Below are 27419 nucleotides of genomic sequence, written 5' to 3'. Positions count from 1 at the left end.
TTGCAAAAACCTCAGTTCCTATAATCTGCTTAAAAGGAGTAGTTGTCTGGAGCATTCCTTTTGGCAGAAAGCAGACGTTTTTGCAATTCATGGCAGTTGCAATGATGTTTTCCATTTATTCCTCTTGATTGTGGCACAACCCCCAGGTAATAAAAGAACATTTGAAGATAAAATTATAAACAGATAGGACAAAATATGTGTTTAATTCATTGTATGGAGAAAATGAAACATCGAAAAGAAAGCTCAAGTGAGAAAGTGGTACAGTCTATCCCAGGTCAATTTGTGGGGGGCATACTTGATATATTTCATAAACTGAATGGCATTCAAAAATTCCAGCAACCAGTTCTCTGCCCAGTTGCTGGATGGGCGTGGCCATGGTGGGCGTGGCCTACCAGAACTTCCTGTTTCTGGCTTTCGGTGGGCCTTCAGAACATGGGGGAGGCCGTTTTTTCCCTCCCAGGGGTCTGGAGGCTTCCCCCTGGCCTCGGGGAGGGCAAAAACATCCTTTCCCAGGCTCTGGAGGCCCTCTGGAAGCTGGAAACAGGCCTGTTTCTGGACTTCCGGAAGGCCTGTTTTTCTTCCTCCCAGAGCCTCCGTGCGGACCCTGCACTTATCTCCATTGAAAATGGCCGTGTGGAGACTCCTTGGAGGGGTGGGGTGGAGTGGGCGGGGCCAGCCGGTCAGTTGAAATACCAGTTCAGTGAACCAGATGTAACTTTTAAAATCTGGTTCGCCTGAACTGGTCCGAACCAGTAGAATCACACCCCTGCTCATCACATAGAATTCCTACTGAAAATAATGAAAGTAGAATCAAGCAACATTTTCAGTTATTTCAATTGTCATTAAGATAATTGGCTAATATTGTAAGGAAATCCTGGCATCATTCCAGAGAAATAAATTCTGCAAAGCACAATAATACTCCCAGGAAAGCAAAAACACTAGATTGTGGCCTTATCAAAGATTGCAGTTTTATTGAATTACTTATAAATAGCATGTATAAGATTGGGCTGCACTTCCTTGTTTTTTTTTATAGGAATCAAAATTTATTGCTGGTAAATCACGTCTTGCCTCTATTTGAACACATCAAACAATTATGAGACAACCACTTCCCCAAGGAGTTAGTTCTGCTATCAAACTGCTCTCACCATTGAGAAGAAGAATTTACACCCTGCACAATTACTTTTCGCGATTTCCTAGCTTGCTAACATGGGGTGAATAACCTCTTATGCAGCATTGCTTGCCACTATAACACAATTAAACTTTTAGTGATCTTATTGAACAATTTAAAAGTATGAAGAGATTCTTAAAAATCAATTTTGGTGTTCTGCTGCTTAGAAATCTGATGTATCCCCCTTCTTTAAAAAAATTAAAATGCTGCAATATTTTTATCTCTTACATTAGGACATATGACTTTCTTGTTTTGTGTACTGATATGTGAAGGCCTCTGTCTTTACTAGATGAGTGATTTTCTCATGCCAATCTCTTATATTAAGGATCTCTTGTATCATGATCAAGGTCTATACTAACTCCTTTCAATAAATTAATGGGGAGGAAATTGTTTTCCCCATTGTTTCTCCACATTCACAAATTTAAAAATGGATTATAATACAAATGTGTTCTGCAGTCATGATATTAGAGGCTGTAATGTTCGAGGAAGTAGCTCTGAGGCATTCTTATATTTCTGCTCATTTCAGGGCCCAGGTCTGCGCATGAATCAATCACAGTGACTTTAAAAATGTTATTGAATATTTGAATATTCAGTCATTTCCAAAACTTTTTACAAAAATATAATTATTTCAATTCAATTGCCATAGGCACAGAACTTGGGACTGGCTATCCCTGTGGAGAACATGAGCAATATAGATTATGATTTTAAATCATATGTATTACCAGTTATTAAAAGGCTCTATTTTATAGCTGTTGTTAACATATGGGTATCCATAAGTATGCTGCTTCCCTTTGAAAATCTACCCTGTAATTTAGCATTCCCCAGATTGTAGCTCATGGCAAAACATTGTGTGTTGTTTCCTTGTGGTGCTGCTCCCAGACTAAAGTTTGAATTTGTGTTGTGTGTTTTGAATAAACAAAGTTGGCAAACTTCCCTTCTGCTGGCCATGCAATATGGGTGGCATTAATCCATGAATCCTTTGTGGAGAGAGCATTCAGGAAGGGTGGTACATGGCTTGTACTATAAATACTCTGACGTCTAGATCAGACCAAACAATCTTCCAAAGAGTTTGAAAATATATTGAATTTAACCGGAATAATCCTCAATCAACCTTGATGAAACTGGATGGGGATTATGAGAATAATAGTCATTGAAAGCTCATTATGTTGGGGAAGTTTGGTTTAGGTAAAAATTTAATTCTCAATTTTGCTTTCAACTCTGTTTTGTTTTTCAATTAATAAGTAGTAATCCTGAGCATATTTGTAATATCAGCAGAACTAGCCAGTGAAGACTTCCTTGAATCAAATCAATTTGGATTGCAATTCTGAAGTTTTTAATGCAGGGGAAAAAATAATTTAGGAACTTTTAGGAAAACTGGAGGTCAAGGGCAAAATAGCTTAGATGATGTAAAATCTGGAATTTGGGATTGGGAATTGGGAAGAGAAGCTGGAAAAATTAACTTCTCAACACCTCAGAATGTGACCAGAAGTGGGCAGTCCACCTTGCTTTGATTATATATGGACTCCAGATTGTTCCTGCAAGCTCACAGACCTTCTGATGGTTCCACCACATTTGATAGTTTTCCATTAAAATTGATGTCAGTTTGCCAACAGTGTAAATCAGTATCAAATGAAGCAATGGGTTTTAGGGAAAGATTATATGCAAAAAAGCAAAATAAATGGAAAATTCCTTCACTGCTATGATGCTGCCTACTTTAATCATAATGATATCTATAGCCCTCAATGCAAAATAATAATACTGTAAATAGCAACAGGCAACTAGTTAGAAAAAAGTTGTCTATTCCTGACATGTGTAATACCACATTTTGAGATATCAATAATCAAATTTAGTAATTATACATTACTTAAGCATAATTTATTGAGTAATTCATTGTGGGCCAGTTTCACAAAATATGTTAAGCATAAACTATGTTTTTAAAAAAACCACGAAGTCGGATTCACCTAGTGAATCCAAACTAGAACAAACCACATCGTGGGTATGTATAATGATGTTTGGATCATAGTTGTCAGAGAGCTTCCTTTATTTTTAAAGCTGGACTTTCCTAATAATAAAAATACAGTAACTTTGGCTTACTTTCGGTTTTATAAATAGTGGGACTATTTGCTAGCTAAATATTGCTTAGCCAGCAGTTACACTGGTTTTCATATAAAAACTTTATATGGCGCAGTTGTTTCATAGCCACTTGAAAAGGTGCAACAGAAGCTGTTGACCCTTGCAGGGCAGCCTTCTTGTAAGGAATTGCTGGAATTTATGGAAGACATACTTCCACTTCTTGAGAGAAAACAGCATCTCCAAGGAATATTCTGCTTCTTCAAAACCAATCAGTTGCTTGCCCTATGCTCTTCTCTTACAATGCTGACCTTAGTTTTTATCAGGTGGCCAGGGTTAGTCAGCCACAATGCTCACTTATGTAATCCTGTTCTCTTTGATGGCCAGGATGAAGCCATTTATTTGCATTGATTTATGCAAATATAAATTGATTTAATTCAAGCCTTTCCCACAAAGTAAGATTTCAGAAACCTGCTTTTAGACTTGACTGGCAAGTACTATCTTAAGAAATAGAGGCCCATAAAACACATCAGTTAAATATATATAGATATTTCTCTCATCTGCCCGTTATCAGCCAAAATACTCTGCATATTGTCATTCAATTGGTGTCTTTTTAAAATTTAAAACAGAAAATTATGATTCTTAGTTTCTGAACAATTCAGGGTTATAATTTAGCTTCAAAATATGGTTTCAAAAATTGTTTCTGGGCTTACCATAATGTATTGAGAAGAAATTGCATATGCAAGAACTTGTGTATTTATTAATCTGTAATATGAGCACATAAATTTCACCAGAGGAACAGATTAGGACTTGAACTCAACTTCTTCCTCAGCTCTGAGATCATTGAACAGATAAGAGCAAGTCAGTGCTGGCATCATCCTTTACCTCTAGAATAAAAGTGTGACCTTCACCCTATTGCGGTTATGGGAACATAAGGGAAGGAGTTATAAAACTCAATAAAAATGCCAGGTAACTGATAGTTGAATAGTTGGGAAATGTGTTGGCTTGAGTCATCATTACTCCACAATAACTGTATTTTCTGTGCCAACTCAATTATTTTAGAAGATAATAGATGAAAATTAAAATACACAAATAAAATGGGACTAAAGTCCATCAACAGTTGCAAGCACTTAATTATCCACAACTCATTAAAATTTGGCTCGCTTTTTACATCCCAACACAAAACACAGAGATAACAGATAATTGGAAGGGACCTTATAGGTCATCTAGTCCAATCCCCCGCCCAAGTAGGACACCCTACATCATTTCTGATAAACGGCAGTGCAATCTCTTCTTGAAAATTTCAAGTGATTACGCTCCCACAACTTCTGAGGGCAAGCTGTTCCATTGGTTGATTGTTCTCACTGTCAGAAAGTTTCTCATTTCCAGATTAAATCTCTCCTTGTTCAGTTTCCATCCATTATTCCTTGTCTGGCCTATAGGCGCTTTAGAAAATAGCTTGACCCTTTCCTCTCTCTGGCAGCCCCTCAAATATTGGAAGACTGCTATGATGTCTCCCCTGGTCCTTCTCCTTACTCGACTAGCCATGCCAAGTTCCTGTAACCATTCTTCGTATATTTTAGTCTCCAGACACATTCAGAACAGTCTGTTAGATCAGCCCAGGCCATGTCTTGCCCAGCTTTCTGTTTCTCAAATTAGCCAACTGCTCCCAAAGAAGAGATAGAGAGAGACCCCTCTGAAGTATTTTTTCTGCAGCCAGTGTAGGAGACTGATATAACAATATATTCTTCAAAATCAACAGCTTTTAATGTGTATGTGTATCATTTGACAGTATAAACAATCCTGTAATTTCTTTTATTATAAAATACTATTTCAAATTGGAAGCCAGAATAAAAAAAACAATTAAAACATATTAGGGGTAGTTAGTATCCAGGGACAATTGATAATAAAACCTGGACTTTTAAAATATATCTGAACACAGCAACATATTCCACATGGAAGATAATTTCATAGAACAGGAGCCACCATTGAGAAGATCATGTGGCCTCATAGTGGCACTCTTTAAGCTGTCCCCAAATATGCTGGCTACCTTAAAAAATATAAAGAAATACAAAATAAACTGGAGAAATAGAAAGGGCCCTGTAGTGAGGAAAAGGGGAGGGGAATTGGTCTATGAAATAGCTTTATAGATAAATCCATACTCTAATGCAGGTTATGTCTTGCTTGGAAACTATGTTGTGAATGGGCAAGCCAATGAGAAACAATTTGGTGAGAGCACACAAAAATTCTCAAAATTCTAAATATGTCCTAATTTAGTTAATTAGAAAGCCACATTTTAGTGCACTGTGAGAAGTCTGTCTTGAAATTTTCAGTAGAATCTGTCAAATACCTTTTCAGGTACTACCCACACACCTATAGTATTTTACAAATGATGTAAAGCTTACAGATTTTTCTTGTTTGTTTTCCCTATTTTCACTTTTACTTGCACAGAACTATTAGCAGTCAAAAACCTTCTACTGGCTTATAAATTGGACTAGGGATGTCCAACACAAGTGACTTTTAAGACTTGTGGACATTAACTTCCAGATTTCCCAGAGCCAGCCTGGACACCACTGATCCACACTGTATTGGATCTCAATTGGTTTAGAGATGGGATACTTGTTATCAAACATCCATTGGAGAGACCTCTCCCTCCATTCTTCAAATCTTGACCAGAAATCTCAAGTACCAATCCTTTATTTGGACAACACTTTGTCCTTTGGGGTTTCCGTCCAGCGGAAATGTCTGTCCTTAGTGTTGCTTGGAGATAAGTTTGTGTTATCAGTGTAAACTTTTGAGACCTACTTCCCTTTTCCTGCTGTGTGTGCTTTGCATGATGCACATATTGTCTCCTTCCCTTTTCTTTCCCTGCACAATATGTGCGCATTCAGGGAGATAAATGTTATTGCAAAGTACTAGATATTTGCTGCACCACCCATATCCTGTGGCTTTAATTAGAAATCTTCAGAAATTCTCATTTACAGTCTTCTGCTATGCCTATTCCTTATGATATTTTTGTCCATTTGTGCAGTGATCTCACATTGGTTATTATCACTGATTATCTTGAATGGCTAGCATACTTCCAGAATGGGTTAATCATTTAAAACAAATCTCTATTCTTGCCCAACCTGAAAGACACATTGAAGAAAGAGAAATGATGAGGAATGAGAAAAATGAGGAAATTTAGATATTGAACAGTTCAATATGCCTATCTAATCAAAGGTTGTCCGCTGCCTCTTAGAATAATTTGATCATACTGTCCTTGTTCACTTTCAATCATCTTCCATGGTTGTGAGATGATCAGATAACTTCTGATTTCCAGTACAATCGCATCAGTTCACCCTGATTGCAGAGAGGTCTCAAAACTACCTGTCAAGAAAAAAACCCCAACATACATACAGCTTTCCTCTGACCAAAGACTTTCCCAGCTATCTTGTCCATTCATAGTGTTCTTAAACTGGGAGAATCATCTTTTCAGCTGGACAAAGCAGGGAAGAAATGTCAGTGTGTGTCAGTCTCAGGTTGCCACCAGATATGGCTTTGAAAGAATTCTCAATTAATTAATTAAAGCAACTTAAGAAGACTGCCACATTTAGTTAGTCTTGGTGTAGCTTTAAATCTTAGTAGTTAGAAGAGGAAAAGTTTTGTTTTCAAAAATGGCTCTTCCTGACTCAAAATGATTCAGGGCAGCTCACAATGTAACATAATAATTAGCATAATATATTTATAAAGCATATCGGTTGATTTTTATTTGGTGTTGATTTGTTACTAGCCATTAGAGTTATAATTATTAAATCACCATGCCTAGGAAAATATATGTTAATATTCTCCATGAGTGAAATATAATTCTATTTTATGTAAATGTAGTAAAAGGATTTGTTCCTATTTTCCAGTATTATGAGATTATACTATACTTAGGGAAGAGCAGCTCAATTTTCATGAATCAGTTTATGTGTATTTCTCAATAAGGTAGTATTAGCAATGTAGTTTCCACTTGGTAATGAAGTACTTCCTTCTTCAGCCTGTGAATTATATCAGCTTCAGCAACCTCACCTTATGGTGTGGACAATTGACTGTTTGCAGAGGAACGTTTATCCTGGTCTGGTTCCCAAGATTTTAAAACATTGGGAAATAAGAGAGAAATACGGAAATAAATATGTAAGGTAACATATAGAATTGACTTCCACCTGTAAATGTTATGGAGAAGGTGAAGAAAAATAAGTTAGTAGTTATCTTTTCCCTGTGGCTTATAGTTATGTCAGGAATTGCTGCCCTGATTTGCCTGGAGGCATTATGTTGATTAGGGGGACAGACTGCCCTGTGGCCCTCCAAATATTGCTGAAATAAAATTCTGAGTATCATTCTCCCATCAGAATGCTCCTTGGGAGTGCAGGTATTGTAATTTTATAATACTTGGAGTGCCACAGGTTACATTTCTTTGACCTAGACTGTTACCTTCTCAAGATGTTTCAGCAATCTGCATTAGAGGAGAGCAATTAAATATTTAAACTGGAAAGAACAAAGAGATTAGAAATTTGATCACTCTGCCTGTTGCCACAAGGTAACTGTGCCTTCAAAACAGTTCCCTCCAGATATAATGACAGTGTAATAAAAAGCTCTGAAAGGATATTAAAAGGGGCTCACAGAGAACGTAATTTTAAATCCTTCCTAGAAGTTACTTCAAAATACTTCTATCACATGTATAATGTATGCCATTGTGTGTATAAAATAAAGGACATTAAATGGTCAGTTGATGGACCTGTCTGGTGTTGGCGCTCAATTATAGTTGATAAATTGCCTGAACAAACAGCTGTGAAAATATTCCTGAAAATTAAGTGGATTCTGCTTGGTTTGGGCTTTCTGTTAAATTTGATTAATTTCAAGCTTGGTGCAGTTTTGGAACAATTCACATCCATTGGTTAGTTTTCTTTTACCCCTTTTAGCTTTTAGTTACATGAACTAAATCTGCAAAGGGCAAAATTCTTTCAAGTGTTATTGGTAGTTTATGTTATATCGATTTATTGGCATTTTTTGTTGTTTAACTGGATTTGACTGTGGGGTAAAATTGTTTGCCAGCTTTCTTTTAAAAAGAAAGTCTACTTTAGAATAAATCTGAATTAAAATAGATATCTGTTAAGATAAAACCCTGAACTGTGTTTTGGTCGACATAAGAGTTACAAACAATCCATAGAAGATGGAAGACCATCAGTACTAGTCTTTGATGTTCTCCAGCCTAGTTTATTCATACAGTTTATAATTCAAAGTAGCGTGAAGGGAAATGTAAAATCTAGTAAACATATATAAGAAGTAACAAATCATAAAATAAGTTAAAATAAACAGCACAGAAGCTATTCAATAATAATTTGCAGGTAACCAATGTCAGTGAGCTGTCTGGCAAATTGCATCACATCTCAAGTGAAAAGCTATTAGAACTGAAACCTGTGATGTAGTTGGAAGGGGCTGGGAATTGGGAGCAGAATCAGGTCGGGACTGGTTGTCATGAAGCTGAGACTTCTGGCTGTTATAGCATTTTCTCCTGCCTTATGAGTTACTGCTCATCAAATTCTACTCAACCAGTCTCATTTTCATGCATGGACTGGAAGGCCTGGGAAGAAGTGAGTCTGAAAGTGATTTTTGACTCATCCTGAATGGCCCAGACAGGCCCTTCCTTGATTCACACAAAGATAAAGTGATGGCTTCCCCATTGACTTTGCTTCTCAGAAACTAGCTAGGAAAGTCACATATGTGATCATGTGACTGTCGTAAATGCACAGGGGCTACCAAGCACCCAGATCGCAGGCATGCAACCACAGGGATGCTATGACTGTTGGTTGTAAGTTGAGGACTATTTGCATTGGCCCAAGATTTCTCCTAGTATAAAAAACGTCCTTCATCTGTTTACTGGAACATGGCCACTTATTATATACACAACTGAAAAATATAGTGAGCAAGCAGTTGTTACGGATAATGGATTGTGGGGCTCGTGGATGTGTCTCTCATATATTATTTGAATATGTTGTGACAGTAGCCTGAAGTTTTATAGCATCACACTAGTCCCTAGCAGTATCACTGAAAAAGTTTTGCTCTTTGGTGCTGCTTGTGCAGAGCCAACAAAATTGTATATTGGACATGTTGTAAGTGATTGAAATAGTCAAACTAAAAACTCATTCTGAACAAATTTCACTCCGCCACGCATTTGCCCCTATGACTTGGACTGAGAGAAAGCTTACCATCTTCCCAATCCTTACCCAGCACATCTTGAGGGCAACAAATTGGAGGTTTTAACAATACATGAGATTAATTTTGGGTTGTAGAAGAGAGATGAACCACATACTGTATTCAACTTGGTGCTTTTATCAGGATCTATGATAAACCTTTGCCTCTGGAGCCTAGAAATTTGTTTAAGAATTATAGGGTAATGGATAAGTGGCAACATATGCATATAGATTATCAAGGGTCAAACCATTATATCTTTAATTAAATCAAAATTTAGGAATCAGAACCTGGAAGCACTCTTGGATAATTGCTTCCAGCTGGGATTGAAGGTACTGAGCTACCTGAATGAGTAGACAACTCGGTATAAGCCATGAAATATGATCAGACATGTGTCTTGTCCAGATGCTGTTTGTGTTTTAAATATAGTTTCTTATGACTAAGCCTTACTGTATATTTTCTTCTTCCCTAGATGAGCGAGAGGCAGTACAGAAAAAGACATTCACTAAGTGGGTTAACTCTCACTTGGCACGGGTATCCTGTAGAATTACAGACTTGTACACGGATCTTCGTGATGGACGAATGCTTATCAAACTGTTGGAAGTTCTTTCAGGCGAGAGACTTGTAAGTTTCTGTTCTACATATTACAATGCCAACTCTTGGCTTTCTTAAACCTTTTGCAATTTCCTTTTATAAACCAAAGTACAAAATTGAAATATTTACTAGATATATTTTATGGGCTAATTTAGATGTGTAGAACACTCCTCTTAAACGTTTTTATTACATTACTTATAACTGGTTGAAATTCGACCATATTTTCATATTTTCTGAACCATTTTCAGTGACCTATGATGTTTTTAAGGGAGCTTTTCTTTATTTATAGATTTGTTTAGAAAAAAGAGTTAACAATTCTGGACCACCTATGTATATCCCATCATAAGCATAAAACTGCAATTGAAATAAGAATAAAAACCTGAAGCTTTAAACATTAAACCATTTGAATGCTAAAGTAGTTGTATAAATAAATAAATATCCTTGAGCCCCTTCCAAACTGTTCTTAGGGATACTTATTTCATCTCAATAGAATGTTTTATAACATAGGTCCCACACTAGAAACAAGAGGTTATGAAATTATGCAAAATTGAAGAAAGTTCTTCAACTCTTGAATAATTCCTACCAACATACCTTCTTAATGGTGTAGTAAATGCATTTCCCATTTTTAAAATCTTAATAAAATATGTTTAGAGGGAGCTTCTTGCTATTATTGCTATTATATATAGTAAAAAGTGGCATAACAACAGATCTATAAATCTTAAAAGCTGCCAAACTATTTTATGTATTTGCCAAGAGAAAATGCATTCTTTCCTATCCTTTATTATCAGCATCTGAGAAATATAACTAAAGCAAGAAATAAAATAATAGATTTGCTTTAGGCAAAAATCAACTCTGAAATGTGCAGCTCTCTGTATTTTCAATCCATTGTGGAAGAGCCACTGCAGGGTAGTGGTTAAGGTGTTGGACTAGAAGTTGGTAGACCCAAGAACTAATCTACTCTTAGCCCCTGGGCCAGACATTATTTTCCAGCCCAACCTGCTTCACAGGGTGGCTTTTGCGACAAAAAGGGGAACTTTATATATTCCTTCTGTAGCTTCTTTTACCTCTTTCCCTTCTCCCTGCACTGATTTCTTCCCCTCTTCTTCCCAATATTGACTGGTAACAGCCATGGAAAAAGGAGGGAAACCTCTCCAAAACTGGGCCTCTCAGTCCCAACCCCCTAAAACTACTTCAGAAGGATACAGTGATGATAGCATTGAAAGCCAAGATCCAAGAGAGATCTAGGATAGTTGTAGCATCACAAACCAAACTGTCCAAAGGTCAGTTTGGACCATGCACATCTCAGTACTATGACCTGAACCTAGACTAAAAAGGATCTAAATAATCTACTTCATCCAGGGTCCTCTGAATGCCAACCTCCATCTTAACCTTCCTCCAAAAGAAGAGACTGAGCAAAAGTTGTCTAAACTTGGATAGATCCAAGGATGGCCTCTTATAAGAGTGTTAATGGCAAAGAGCCATTAACTGTCGCTTGAACCCAACCAATCTAGCATAATCAACTTTTTTTAAAAAGCCAAATTGCAGTAAAATAAAACAGCCTGGACAGCTTCAGCACAGCCTAATTGATCACGAGCAGATGAGTGGTGGTTGGATCAGCCTTCCGGAATTCTACCGATCAGCTGTGGGAATCACTGCTGCCCATCACTGCTGATTGCCGCTGAAGTCTATCAGTGCCTCTGCGGGCCCCATGTTTGGCCTCTGCACGTCCCATTTTCAGCTTCTGCACGTCCCATTTTTGGCCCATTCCTATCACAAGTGATCTCCGCTGCTTGGAATGGACCAAAAATGGGACATGTGGAGGCCGAAAATGGGGCACGCAGAGGCAACGATCCCCGCAACCTGAAACAACTGATCAGTGGTATTCCAGGAGGCCGATCCAACCACCAATCAGTTGCTCGTACTAAATCAGGCTGTGCTGAAGTTGACCAGGCTGTTTGCCATTTGCTGCAAGGAGGAAAATTGCTGGGAGGCAGAGGCTGAAGGGTAGGGGCTGGTGGGGGGGGGGGCCTTCAGCAACATTCACTCTATAAGATGCACAGACATTTCCACCCACTTTTTGGGTGGGGGAGTGCATCTTATAGAGCAAAAAATGCGGTGCCTTCTGGATATGGTTCCCACATATGACCTGAGGACTAGTCTTGAGACTAGGGAAGCGCCAAGTCACGGACCTACTTCCTCAGGTATTGTGCTTTGCCTTCAAGATCATACACTGGAACCAATAGAGGACTGATGGATAAAAAACTCCATCTTATTAGGGTTCAATTTCTGTCTGTTTTATCAGAGGTTGTTATTTTAATGTACATCTGTGCTATTTGGTATTGATGTATGTTTAGTTAATTATAGACTTTTAAAATGTTTAATCATGAGTGTTTTAGAATGAAGTGCTTTATAAACTACTCGGTCTGTTGACAGTAATATTAGAAACATGATGAAAACAATAATAAATCAGCTAAATTGCATGCAGTATGTATTTATTTGATTCATACCCCACCAAAATGGTTATCAATAAATAAAAAAATGCAAAAAGAAGAAATATAGATCAAAATCAATGTTAAAAATTATTAACAGCTGTTAAATGCATTCCAAAGCTTGGGAACAATGCAGAAGTCTTCATATGAGCCCAGGAAACAGATAAGAAGAGATATTTTCCTATTTGCTGTTTGCTGCAAGGAGGAAAATTGATGGGAGACAGAGTCAGATTTTTTTTTTCTTGTTTTCCTCTCCAAAAGCTAGGTGCATCTTATGGTCTGGAGCGTCTTATAGTGCAAAAAGTACATGGAGCTGATTTTGAAGACCACCCAAAAATCGAAGTTGGTTCAAAGTCGTTACTTGTTGACTTGTGCTAAGCAAGTTGTAACTACACAGTGGGCCCATCATTTTTATGTCATGTTGTTGAACAACTCCAGTGATGATATTGCTTTTTTGCTGTGGAGATTTTTTATTAAGTGATCATTTTATAATCAGGATGATTACTATTGTGCATTTCCAGGAGTTTGGTCAGTTGTGGTAGCATACAAATCCAATAAATAAAATACAGATGTCTAATATTTCATTGCAACTTAACTATTATTCTTCAACATCCCTTATGTTCTCTATTTGAATTAATTATATTTAAGGGCAAATAGATTCCAAAGTAAAGTGTTCATCTATGTGTTGCATTTAATTTCATTTGTCTTAGATCTATTAATTTTTAAATGTTTGGATAAATATTATTTCTGTAAGGCTTTTCATGGCATGGAAAGACTTGCCTTCAGAGTTGTGGGTTCTCCAACACTGGAGGTTTTAAAAAGAGATTGGACTGAAATGGATGGTATAGGATTTATTTCCTGCTTGAGCAGAGAGTTGGACTAGAAGACCACCAAGGTCCCTTCCCAACTTTGTTATTCTATTATACCTTTACTTGTACACTCAACCCAGAGTTTTTTACGAGAGCAGAGAAAAATGAGAGGTATTATTTTCACTTAATAAAATACTTAATAAAGACCTTGGGCTAGCCTTCCCCAAACTACTGTCATTCAGATCAGTTAGGATTATACTTTCAAGAATTTCCAGACAGCCAGGCCAATATCATTATCTCAGGGCAGCTGGGGAGGCCTGGAGGGGGAAGGAGATATAAGCACATTTTAAATTAGAAATCTAGCTAATAAAGTCATTGGATCAAAAGACAAATTTGAAAAAGAAATGGATATAAAATGTAAAAATACTCTGTGAATGTAAAATGACTACAGCATTTTCCTTTCAACCACATACACCAACACACAAGGAGCTGTTGCACAAAAATGACTGAACCTTTAACAATAATTGCTTTATAATTTGTGTGAGCCCAAAGGTCAGCTCACACAAACAGAATCTCTTTGATGAATTTTGCCCTTTACAGAATGAAGAATATGTGTGTGGTGGAGATTAAAAAACATTTAATTGCCTTGCTTATGTGTGGCCAGTTCCTAACTGAAAATCTTAAACAAACATAAAACAGTAGATCAAGAAGTAAGTTTGCATTCCTTGCCATCCAGCTTCCTTATCCCAGGTTACCAGTTTCATAATCTGACTTCATGGATTGAAACTTATTTATTATTACTTGTCTGACTGTTTTTCTGGACTAGGAATTGAATGTTACTTTTCCAAGTCCAGGGTCATCCTGTCTTTCCACCAGACTAAGCTTCACTCCATTCTGCATGAATATATAATATACCCAAAATCAAACTGCTACCAAAAATATTTCATTGTATTCGTAAAGACAAAAATGTTGGATTAGATATTATAGATACAAAGTCATTTCATGTATTCTTACATAAATAGCCCACAAGTATCAGACCTGCTTTTTTTTAATCCACTAGTTTACTAAGTGAGTAGTGGACAACACTGACACCAAAGCCTTTCTCTATCTCCTTGCTTTTGTTCATTCACTTACACTAATTCCCTGTGCCTTGAAGAATTATTGGATGTGTCTGTGTCAATAGCTTATTTTAATTGTCTATATCAGGGTTTTGCTCAGTAGCTCTGCATTTTGGATACAATTCTTTTATACTAAATGTTGGCTATTTTTACTTGGTAATGTTCTCATTTCATGTGGACAGAATGTTCTCTTAAAAAAATGGCAGGCATTTAGCAGCCCTCCCCAGACCCTTTTCAGCCCTCAAAGTAAGTAGGACTGAGTAGATATGGATCTATAAATAGATAAATCACAATTAGTTTCTCAACAATTTACACTAAAATGTAAAATAAAAACATGAAGAACAATTGGAATATAAATTAAATGAACAAAACAAGTTGCACATATAATTAACTTTGAAAACTTGTCCAATATAAATGCTTGAACAAAAGGCTGTGTTTTAAGGGTCTTTTTAAAAGCTAATAAATCTCTGTCCAAAGTATGTTCTGTAAAGCTGTGATGGCAACTTAAATGAACTTGTGGCAACTCTGTGCAAATCTCTTCAGTTAGAGTTTTGCTACTAAGCTATTTTCTCTACTAACTTGGACTTCAGTGGTAATGACCAGCACTTTCTATTTTGCCTGGAAATGTGTGGCCAGCACAGTACTGTAAGTAGAGTTGTAATACAATCTCTTTTTATTCTTTATAAAACTAAACTGGCTGCTGAGGTTTGTACCAGTTGAAAGTTTTGGATTAGACACAAAGGTAGCTCCAAATAGAGTACATTGTTGTCGTTAAGCATGTAGGTTGTCAGTAGCACCATAGTCTTAAAGGCATTATTTTCTAGAAATAGAAACAATTGGCATATATATTCTTGTCTATTTGTATGATTTGAGAAACAAGAGAAATATTTGGATCTAGAAGCATCTCCAAATTGTATATTTGCTTTTTCTGGAAGAGTGTTCTCTCATTTAGAATAGGAAAATTTATTGCCTTTTTGGAATTATACTCCCTCACAATGAGCATATCTTGTCTTGGTGGGATTATGTTTAATCTTTTTATCACTTTATCCCATTTTTATTACTTGTTGTGCCTCCCAGAACCAATTAACGAGTACCAAGATACTACTGTATTTCCATATCTCTCAAATGGATACCATGGGTGCAGAATATGCCAAGTTTGAAGATATTGAAAGCAACTGAGCCATCAAAAACCAACACTGTTTCTATCTGTCTATAGACAGAGGATTGATTAATCAGTCCAACCAAGCTAATCTTGGCACCATCAGTTTTAAGTCAGTTTAAAATTAATCAAAAAGGTTGAGAAGCTTTTGGTTTTCAGTCATCTTTCCATGCTGTCATCTAGCAGAAGAATTGGGAACTGTTGGCCTATCTGTCTGTATAAAGGAAAGAAATTAGTAGAAATAATCCTACCTCATTTGAAGAATTGTTCTAGTTCAGGAGTGTCAAACTCGATTTCATTGAGGGCTGCATCAGGGTTGTGTTTGACCTTGGTGGGGGGGCAGGTAGTAGTGGCCAGCTCGACATCCATTTTTAACTGTGATGGCCTCCTGCAGCCCTCTGCACACCTTCCTGAGTTCTGTTTTTGCTCGAAGAGGGCTGCAGGAGTTAGTTGAAAACAGAGCTCAGGATGGCCACATGTGGCCCTCCCGAACTCTGTTTTTGTTGGCAGAGGCACCATGGGCCAGTCCTCCTTACTGTTTCCAGGGCAACCCCACGGGCCAGATCTAAGCACCCCGCAGGCTGGATTTGGCTCATGGGCCTTGACTTTGACATCCCTGTTCTAGATAAACTCTTGATAGTCCTCATTTTAATTCACTGCAGTGTTGTGAATTGTAGTTTTTACTGCATGTAAATGAATCATCCCCTCTTTCTTTTTATGAACTACATAAAAGCCTCTTAATGCAACAACTTGACATATGCTCTTAAGGTAGTTGTGTACAATTTACATTTTCTCTTAAATATCTTCCTGGAGCATTGCTTGCTCCTTTGTGTTCCTTTATGGAAGTGAGCTGGAACTAATTTCTTCTTCCTAACATCTGTCTTATTTTTAAAAAGACTAAGAAGTTGTAAAGTTTCTTAATTCTGAGGTCTTCTTAATCAGTCATGGCGGCAGCTCTGATTGGCCTTTTTAAAAAGAGTTTACGTTTTGGCAGACAGGGTTCCTTGGACTCTTACCAGTTCTCATTACCGCATGCATGCAAAGCTCTATTTGCTTGTTTAGCACTTTCTCACCACTGCAAGGAATGTGAGTACAGAAACATAAAAACAGGATGTTTCCCTTAAACGTAACCAGGATCATATGCACCCATTCAGTGTTTGGTGAGCCCACAGAACAAAAAGTTTGATTTGGCATTATTTATCTTTTGGGGGGCTGATGTTTTATTTATTCAACATTATGGTTTACTCATTTAAAAAAATTTAGTATAATAAAACATGAGTCCTTGAATGAACTAATATTTTATTCTCTGTCCGCACAGCCAGCTAAATAGTTGAACAAAATTAGTGATGATAACACTTAAATTCTTAGCGATTCTTTGTCATTGTCTTAGAACAATTTTTGAACTCCTTACATTAACTGGGAGAATGAACAATGCCTCGCCTGCTGTTGAAAATTATATTCCAGGTTAGCCTCTTCAGGAAGGGTGTTCCTCAGCTGGGATGCCAATGCTGAGAAGGCCCTTGTTCTGGTAACCAGCAACTCAATGGTTCTATCTGTAATAGTGATTAGGGAAACCTGTTACATCATAGCGTGCTGGTTGAGGAATTCTGGGAATTGAGGTCCATACATCTTAAAATTGCCACATCTGAAGATCATTGGGATATAGAATTGATAACATGTCCTGAAAATAATGACGCCTTTACTACCTTTTCATCATTGTTTCTTTTCCTCATTTTTAAAAATGTCCCATGTAGCCCAAACCAACAAAGGGAAGGATGCGAATTCATTGCTTGGAAAACGTTGACAAAGCTCTCCAATTTCTGAAAGAACAGCGAGTGCATCTTGAAAACATGGGATCTCATGATATTGTGGATGGAAATCACAGGCTAACTCTTGGACTTATTTGGACAATTATATTGAGATTCCAGGTAACTGCAAAATCATCTATACTGTAATGGCACTTGGCTTATGTTTCTAGCTGTGTTGTTTTCCAGCTATTTCTTCACATACAAACCTCTGATATATCACTTTTTGCAACATACGGTGTTTATATTTAGTTATTTACCTTTCTGTTTTGAACATTTTTCTCATCTCATTTTGGATTAAGATCAGGCATGTTTATTCTTGCCATTTTACTTCAGTTATGTAAATCAGGCCAAGGGTTTAAACCTGTTGGAAATGCATTGGTATTACCCAATCAAAATGCAGCATCTTAAATCAAATGAGACCACATGGAAACCAATGGTATTTGGATACATGATATTAATTGAATTGCTTTCAGGCAAAAGTCTCACAAAAGTCTTTGGATGAAATATTGCTTCAGTTGCGATGAAAATGAGCTAATGTCATCTACCTTCGTGTGTTACACTCCTTCCCTTCAGCAACTATGAGGAAGAATTCAGAAACTTTCGTTTCAGTTTTTGACAAATCTCAGTTTGTCATGTCACTCTAACAGTTTCTTTTCCAAGGCAGTAATTGTCTTGAATCAAACAGTGCATTTGTGATTTAGTCCTATTATTATTATTTTAATTTTTAAATACTCTAGTATGATTGTGATGTGGTGTTTGGGGCACTGTGCTGGAGTAGCTTTCAAATTTCATTGTATTCATGGAATGCAATGACAATAAAGGTATTCTATTTCTATTCTGTTTCCAGACAACATAAATACATAGAGTTTAATAGATCTTGCTTGCAAGAAGATCTATCTTATTGCCCATAGACATAGTCCTCATTTATCTATGATAGTTGGGTCAGACAACTTGTTGTTAAATGATATGGTCATTAAATGAAACTGCAACTATGCTTATGGTCATAATTCAGCTTTTCTTTTCTTTAAAGACCTGTGGAGATTGGTTATTGCAAAATTACTTTTTCATCACTGTCATAACTATCCAAAGTACTTGCTAATTAAGGACTTCCTGCCCTTTAAAAAAAAAAACTATGCTTAAGAAAGCACGCTTTAAGAGTCAGTTAACAATACTTCAATGCTTGTTTTTAAAGCAGGAATAAATTCCCAATTTACCTGTTACCAAGCTAAAGAAAGAAGTACTAGAAACATTAAATACTGGCAAGAAAGTTTTTGTGTGTATGTATTTATGGATAATTAAGATGTTTATTGACTTGTTAGTATTTTACTCTACCATGATATAATTGCTTTGGTAATTTTGATCTCTTAGAAGCACAGACATGAAATAAATCAGCAGAGGACTTAATATAATATGTGACTTTACAGATTCAGGACATCAGTGTTGAAACAGAAGATAACAAAGAAAAGAAATCTGCTAAAGATGCCCTACTTCTGTGGTGCCAGATGAAGACAGCTGGGTGAGTTTGAACTGAATGATCATCTAGATTTTCCATATAGCATTCTGTAGTAATGGAGGAGTGTGTGAGTGAGTGTGCATGTTTGCAGTTATGTGCATATATCTTTTCTGCAAAAAGAGTGGCCCGATTAAGGAAAGTACTCCACTTAAAAGTAAAAACATGTGCTAATATTTTTATAATGATACATTATGATCCAATGGAATGTCATATCTTGTAATGTTTTGCCAGCAATATGAACTGCCCCATGATATTTTGTAGGTACTTTGGTTAATGCTACTGCTACTGCTGAAGCAACAGTTATGAGGTACATAATTTAGATAATTGCACATCATATATCCCTCAGCCTGCCACATTTTGCAATTTTGGAAGCACAGATTTCTTATGAGGGGCTTGGTACACTGAGAGGAAAGAGACCTGTCTTCTGTAGTTCCAGTTGTCTTTAACATGGCCAACCACAGGACAGAGGCTGATCTTTGTTTTCAGATGATCACTACATGGGTACCTTTAGGAAAAGTTACTGCACTCACTTCTCTTGGTGTTTTTTCTAGGATCTTGTTCCAGCCTTTTTCTTCTAGTTTGGCATGATCAGTCAGTCATCTTGGCTAGGCTGCACAATCTGGCAGCTCACTAAAGACTTATGGTGTTGGTCCTGACATTTGCTTGCATTCCTATTTGTGGGGCCTTCTTTCTCACCTGGCTCCTCATATAAAAGCTTCAGGCTTCAATAATCCTCTTCTCATCCTCTTTCTATATACAACTGTATCAGGGCTTCAGAGGATTTCCTGGTTCATGATAATCCAATTTGCTTTGTGGTCAATAAGTTCGTAATACATTCAACATCAGAATCCTCTCTATCTATTCTCTATATATTTAAACAGGATGGTTTGGACATTATCCGGGAGGACAAATCTTGTTTTGATTTTTAGGACTTGACTTGAGAATGACTGCAGATACTTTGGGGGTGCTTGAGCAGAACATCTTCTATCTTAAGCAGCTGGTTATTATCATTTTTCATTTCTCCAAGCATTAAACCTATACTGATTGAGTTTTCTTTTGTTTTTCCTTTGGTCCTTTTTTGTTTCAGCTATCCCAATGTCAACATTCACAACTTCACCACCAGCTGGAGGGACGGCATGGCTTTCAACGCACTAATCCATAAACACAGGTGGGCATTTGATGAAATGTTTGCAAGGGTTTTAAGCACTGAAGCGATGGATGCAGAATTATATTTTATGTAACCTGAAAGTTCTAGATCTCCTTTCTGAGACATCTCCATTTCTCTATCTCTGTCTGCCTCTTCACACTTCACTTCAGACCACTTCTTTGGTGAAACCTTTAACTTAATTCTGTAATGAAAACATGGAATACTTCTGTCCTCTTTTTGTCTTGTTTGAACATGCATTGTGTGTTCTTGATCAAGCTACTCTGTAACAAACATATGAAATCAATATACATTGTATGGGCAAGCAAGTATCCACCTCACATTCACAGCCAGCAGCCCCTGAGTATTGATATGCCTTTAAGCATACTGAGGTCTGAATGAGATGGGGCTAGAGGTCACATATACAGGGAAATTCACTACACACACACACACACACACACACACACACACACACACACACACACCCCTACCTCCCTCCCTTCCTGCTGGAGAGAAAAATGATTTCTCTTTTTTTTAAAAAAAAAGAAAGGCAGAAATTGGAAACATGCTGAGAAGAGAAACAACATTATATCTCGTCAACAGCATTAGTTCAGCATCAGAATAGTTCAATTGAGATAGAGGAAAATCTTTTTCAGGAAAATTGTGGTCTTTGAAAGCTTAGGCCCCTTAGCTAAAAATAATTCATAAAATTAATTTTTATTTTCTCTTTGTCCAGTATGCTTAAAGTTGAATATTCTGTCCTGGTATTTATTTTCTCTGTAAATGCCCAGGAATTGTTTATTTTCTGCAACTTGAAACCTGATTAGAACAGAGTTGCCTCTAAATTACTAGCAGACCAACATTTACTCCAGAGGCTTATATTTTCCTTTACTTTTTTCTATAGGAGATTGCCTTTTAAGATTTGAGATTTGAACCATTATATTTTTGAATCTTTATAATTTAAAGTTTAGCTTATGTCTACATAAAGCAAAAATAATTTTTATACTTTTCTCTTTTTAAAAGAAAGACATTAGATTTTATTTATTTAATTATTATCTCTCTCAAAGGGGGAGAAGCAAAAATTCCCATAGACATGTGCATTACCAGGAGATGGCTATAGAATTTTTTCAGTCTGTTTCTCTTACCGAAATTTATCAGTAAAAACAATATGGGTTGTGGAAGTGTGAATCCTTTTTCCATATACCAGCAATTGTTTAATAGCTCCAATTCTGTCCTGGAAAACAGATGATGCACCAGTAATTACTCCAAAAACAGGCAGAGCTATCCTTTGTACACCCAGACCCTGTTTGATAGATGAGGTCCCAGACTTTCAACCTTGCAACCGCTTGAGCAAGATTACAATGATATATGCATTAGCCTAGGACATCATTTATTGTCCCTAATAGCAGTTTCTTCTGCTGAGAACAAAGTTACTATTCTATTTGGAGAGATTGTCTCTTTAGACAAGTTGCTTAGTAGTTGGAACAATGAAGAACACCTCTTCCTTTCCATATGCAAGAAATAATTTTTAAAATTCTTTGAATATTGGTTTTTATCAAGTAGCATCACAACAAAAAGAAACACGTTCAGAAAATATTAACAGTAATAGCAATTGATTGATAGTGTTATAATCACATGCTCATGCAAGCATAAAAGAATCAGAGCACATCTCAAGGATCTACCGCTTATAGAGGGGATGCCTTTTTGGAGCTTTTGATTCTCATATAACAGCAGACCGTACATCATCATATGTTGTTTGCTGTGTTCAGTTTTGGCCTGTATAATAAGGTAACTGTTTAAAAATAAAAACAAAAACAATATGATTGAAATAACGTTAAAAGACTGCAATCAATAATTTGGCTGGGAAATTGCATATCTAAACCCTTTTTGCTGTCTTCTCCCAAGAGGCAAATGATTGATTTTGGGCTTCATTCTTGCTCGTTTGCTTCAGTTGCATGCTCCAGCTCGTACCTGCATGCATTTTATCTTTCGCGAATCATTTTTTTCTCATGTCACAGTGTCATGTTTCCTCTCTCCCTATTTGTGTTTTTATTCTCCTTGATTAATATATATTGGGGTAGTTTTTTCTGCCACAGAGGTGATGTAGATGAGCCTGCCTCGGTTTAAAAGTGTATTCCGTATCTCATTTCTTACTGACTTTGATTCTTTATCTGTCTGATTCCTTTGCTAATATTCCTGCATAATACAGGACAAATTTAGGTGAATATATTTTATATTCTTAGGCCTGATTTAATTGATTTTGATAAACTGAAGAAATCAAATGCACACTACAATCTGCAGAATGCTTTTAACCTGGCAGAGCAACACCTTGGCCTTACTAAACTCCTGGATCCTGAAGGTAAGAACTCTTGGCAGTAAAACAAACTTCTCTTCTTACATTTTCCTGTATCCACTGCCTCGTTTGTAGCCAGCCAAAATCTCCTTTCCAAATGTTTTAATCTCCAAACCAATGTGTTAAACAAAATGTGACAAAACTCAGAAGGAGGGCTTCTTGGAGGGTAATACAATTTTTAGAGGGAGATAACAAATCCATTTTTCTGTTATATTCACTGAGTTACACAGATTGCCTTACTAGCAGTCCTCAACTTATAACCACAACTGGGGCCAGAATTTCCACTGTAAATCATTGCAATCATATGTTGAATCGAATCTGATTATATAACAATTTTCATGGTAGTTGTTAAGTGAATCACCAAAGTTATTAAGCTCATCATGTGATTGTTAAGGAAATTCAGTTTCCCTAAGTGTCATATTTGTGTGGAAAGCAGCAAAAAAGGTAGCAAATAGTGATCCCGTTACCGTAGGACATTGCAACCAGTCCTAATTGCAAACTGGTTGCCAACCACTTGAATTGAGATCATGTGACATCAGAGATGGTGTGATAGTGTGAGTACAAATCATGAGTCACTTTTTCCAAGGCATTATAATTTTGACTGTTAAGCAAAATAATTACCTATATCGTGTCTGCCTTTTATTCCGTTATCTGTGTGTAAGATGATTAACTGTTTTTTCAGCCAAATCATAGAGTCCAAGTAAATATCAAACCAGGGAATCAGTCTAGATTTAATTTTAAATTCTCAACTCCAGCACTCTAATGAAAGCTGAAACAGAACATTGTACGTTACACCTGCCAAAGTCAGTGGTTTAAGATCAGCTCAGACTCTCAGTCCATAATATCTATAAAAATACAATTTGTTTTATGATAACACAGTAATTTATGTTTCCCTACCTTTATCTTCTGCAATTAATACTCTGAAGAAGGGCAGGAAAGCACACTTAATGGTGCTTAAGTATTAGAGTCTGGATTGGAAAGTGTGGTATTTGTATTCCAAGTCATGAATCTTCTCACTTTTTCTGTCTCGCCAACTATATATGTCTATGAATATAAAATATGAGTGAGTCTGGACTATCAGTATATGATCAATTCTGAACATTGTGACAGTGCAGTATGAAAATGGATTGTATGAAACTCTGTATTGACTTACTCCCAGTGCCTTGTCTGATTTAAGCCCTGGTCCTTATCCAACTCTGCATTAAAACAATTCTTGTTTGCTTTTCAGATATCAGTGTTGACCATCCAGATGAAAAGTCTATTATCACCTACGTGGTGACATATTACCACTATTTTTCTAAGATGAAAGCCTTAGCTGTTGAAGGAAAGCGAATTGGAAAGGTACCCCATTAAGGCTTTAAATATGGAATGTAACATGCTTATCTGTTTTTCTTACTCAGCTTCGTCATATGCAAATTTTAATGCCACTGCAATAGCACTTTTTGTATCTCAATGTGGATTTGGCATGAACTATTAAGGTGAATTAATTCACAATGTAGTTATTCCCTTTTAAATACTCTTATGAATGCTAGCACTTTATTTGGGCATGTGCATTTTTTTTATCCATTATCTCAGCAGTCCCAATTTTAAAATTTCATTTGCCCACTTGTTTGGGTTGCTGCGAAATACATTGCATGAACATATAAACCTGTAGACATGAACACCATCTTCACATTGCCACAATTTTTATCTGAAGAAGTTTGATCCTTATCACTTTTCCTTGAACTGCTTGTTACAGGTGCTTGACAATGCAATTGAAACCGAGAAGATGATTGAGAAATATGAGTCTCTTGCCTCTGATCTCCTTGAGTGGATTGAACAAACCATTATCATTCTGAACAATCGCAAGTTTGCTAACTCACTGATTGGTGTGCAGCAACAGCTACAAGCATTCAATACATACCGCACAGTGGAAAAACCACCCAAGTATGATTTATTCACCATATCATTATCTTTTGGGTTGGGAGAGAAGAATTAATCCCAGTGTAATAAACAACAAGAATCATCTGGCAATTTGCATGTATTAATCTTAGACAATTAGAATCTAATGATGTTTTCCTGGTGAAATACCAGATTTATACCATTCATCCAGGAACTCAAGGTGATATACTTAGTGCTCCCTCCTATTTTCCCCTCAGCAGCAACCCTGTGAGTGGGATTAGCCTGAGAGAGAGTGACTTGGGCCAAAGTCACCCAGTGAGTTTCCATAGCTAAGGATGAACTAAGCCTCTATTTCTAATCCAATGCCTTAATCACTGTACCACTGTATTTTTTGTTTTCTTTTGGGAAGAATTACATTAAACTAAGTATTTTGCTCATTTCTTGGTTAGCTAAGTGTAAAAGTCCTTTTCCATCCACTTGGTATGACTGCAGATAAGACCTCAGGGCTGTAAATGACCTGAGCCATGAGCATGCATGATTTTATCTTAGAAATAAGGGTGCTTGCCTCTGTTGTAATGTATAAGGAACACAGGCTGACAAGGACATGTACAATCAAAAGGGACTGCCAATTGTAGGAAGGAATATAAAAATGTATTATTATGTCTAATCCAAAATAATTCATACAGTAGCAGTAAATCATCTTGGCAATATATTTCTGTTGGTGCTGAACATGTTCTATGGAAAATAATAGTTTATAAATTCTGTAATCATCAACAATATATTATGCACTTTTCAAATGCTTAAAGTACCTGATTCTACTAACTGGGGACTTCATCATTAACATAATAAGAAGGTACTTGAGTTGCAAATTTGTTAACTCTTAACACAAAGTACAGACTAAGAGAAAAATATATTAAAAATTGGGATGTTGCAAGAAAATATAAAAAGAATTTGGTTTGCTTCTTTCAAGAGCAGGTAGCTAAATGTGTGAAGTGTTGTTTGAACTAGTTGTTAGTAGTTTTATGCATCATGTGTCTTGTTACCAGATTCCTTATTTACTTATTTTGCCAGCATAGATTAATGCGGTTAGAATAGTGTTCATCTGAAGTATGCATATATATATATATATATATATATATATATATGGATCTTTGGTTGTTCGGGTTTTTCCCGAACAACCAAAGATCCACATATAAATACCCATGAGAACCTCAGAAAACATATATATATATATATATATATATATATATATATATATATATATATATGTTTTCTTAAGTTTTGTGGTACTTATGTATGGCATTCAGCTTTGTTCGGTATTTTCCCACGTCATTGTAGTTGTGCTTTTAAAGTTGTAGCAATAGGCTGCCCCAAATTTAAATCTAAAACCACTATAAAAGCCGGACTCACAGATGAACACTATACAGAAGCCTGATGATGGCAGATGAGATTCTGCCGAAACGTTGCTACAACTTTAAAAGCACAACTCCAATGACGTGGGAAAATACCTGAACAAAGCTGAATGCCATACATACATACATACATACATACATACATACATACATACATACATATGTACATACATACATACATATAAAATAAATATATAAATATAAATATATAGATGGAAATAACCTATTGTTTCTTTGTAGAGTTAATATTTGCCTCTGGATTTTACCCACGCTGCTTTCTTTTCAGATTCACAGAAAAGGGAAATCTGGAAGTACTGCTTTTCACCATCCAGAGTAAAATGAGGGCTAACAATCAAAAAGTATACATGCCCAGAGAAGGAAAACTCATCTCAGATATCAACAAGGTAAATACCTATATAAATTTCTAATTGATTTGTTATCCCAGTGCTATTAATTGAACTGTGGGATGATCAGGATTTTGGAGAGTAACAATAATCCTGGATAGGGTTTCTAGTATATAATGGAACAACATTGTGACTTCCAAATGGTTTGGTCTTAAACTAACAAAAACCCTTAAATAGCAGGGTCTACTTAATTCTTGTATATTAATTAAGCCAGTTTGTTCTTAAACACCGGGCCGGAAACAGTGAGGTTGTGAGTTCTAGTCTTACCTTTGAATGAAAGCCAGCTGAGGGTGACTTAGGGTCAGTCACTCTCTCAGCCCAACTCATCTTCCATGGTTGTTGTTGTTTTGGGGGAAATAGGAGGAGTATTAGCATGTTTGCTGCCTTGAATTATGTAGAAAAATAATGAAGGTGGGATTTGAATAAATAAATCATTTTTTAAACATCTAAAATAAAATTTAAAAACAAATTATGATAGGAATTAGTTCACCACATCTGCAGTGTACCTGGTTGGCATATATACCGTATTTTTTGGTGGATAAGATGCACTCCCTCCCCGCCACCAAAGTGAGTGTTTGTCTGTGTGCCTTATACAGCGAATGTTGCTGAAGCCCCACCTACCCGCCAGCCCCTACCTTTCGGCCTCTGCCTCCCAGAAATTTGCCTCCTTGCAGCAAATAGCAAACAGCCTGGTCAGCTTCAGCACAGCCTGATTTAGCACAAGCAGCTGATTGTCGGTTGGATCTGCCTCCCAACGACCAGCTGTTTCAGGCTACAAAGATCGCCATCGCCTATTGCTGCTTCCTCACACCCAATTTTCAGCCTCTGCATCACATTTTCCGCCTGTGCACACCCCATTTTTGGCCTGTTCCAGGTGGTGGGAATCAGAACAGGCTGAAAATGGGGCACGGGGAGGCCGAAAACGGGATGTGGAGGCCAAAAGCCAAGTGTAAGTGCATGCTGAAAGGATTTGTTTTCTGAGACAAAATGAAGCCAGACAGAGTGATAGGTGAACAAAATCAAAAATAAAGGAGTGGTATCATGAAACTCTCGGTTCCATTCCATATTTATTTTGGATCAATAGAAGGATATAGCCCAACCTTGGACTCTTCTTTTCAAAGTGACTTTTCTAGCAACCAGTATCAGGATTAGCTGTCCTGATTCATCTCTGCTTCTTCACACATTCCTCCCAACTGAGTTTCCCAGTATCCTTAATATGGAAGAAAGAAAAGGTAGTCCCTAGAACAGCATTTCTCAAACTGAGCCACTTTAAGATGTGTGGAC

At 36.8% G+C, this 27419-nt stretch overlaps 1 protein-coding gene across 2 annotated transcripts in view; it reads left to right on the top strand.

Annotated features, from left to right (window-relative positions):
- SPTBN1 (spectrin beta, non-erythrocytic 1) overlaps positions 1-27419 on the top strand; it is a 185120-nt gene that overhangs the window by 105108 nt on the left and 52593 nt on the right. For both annotated transcript variants that reach the window (XM_026696031.2, XM_026696032.2), the window contains 8 exons: positions 9924-10075; positions 17375-17548; positions 18853-18944; positions 20029-20109; positions 22329-22444; positions 23667-23779; positions 24177-24364; positions 26018-26135. In XM_026696031.2, the coding sequence (XP_026551816.1) occupies positions 9924-10075; positions 17375-17548; positions 18853-18944; positions 20029-20109; positions 22329-22444; positions 23667-23779; positions 24177-24364; positions 26018-26135 (1034 nt within the window). The remainder of the gene's footprint in view (positions 1-9923; positions 10076-17374; positions 17549-18852; positions 18945-20028; positions 20110-22328; positions 22445-23666; positions 23780-24176; positions 24365-26017; positions 26136-27419) is intronic.

Source organism: Pseudonaja textilis, chromosome 1, assembly GCF_049901715.1.
Source record: "Pseudonaja textilis isolate UNSWEBS1 chromosome 1, rPseTex1.2, whole genome shotgun sequence".
Classification (NCBI taxonomy): Eukaryota; Metazoa; Chordata; class Lepidosauria; order Squamata; family Elapidae; genus Pseudonaja; species Pseudonaja textilis.
Note: the sequence above shows the minus strand (reverse complement) of the source record. Positions and strands in the feature narration are given on the sequence as shown.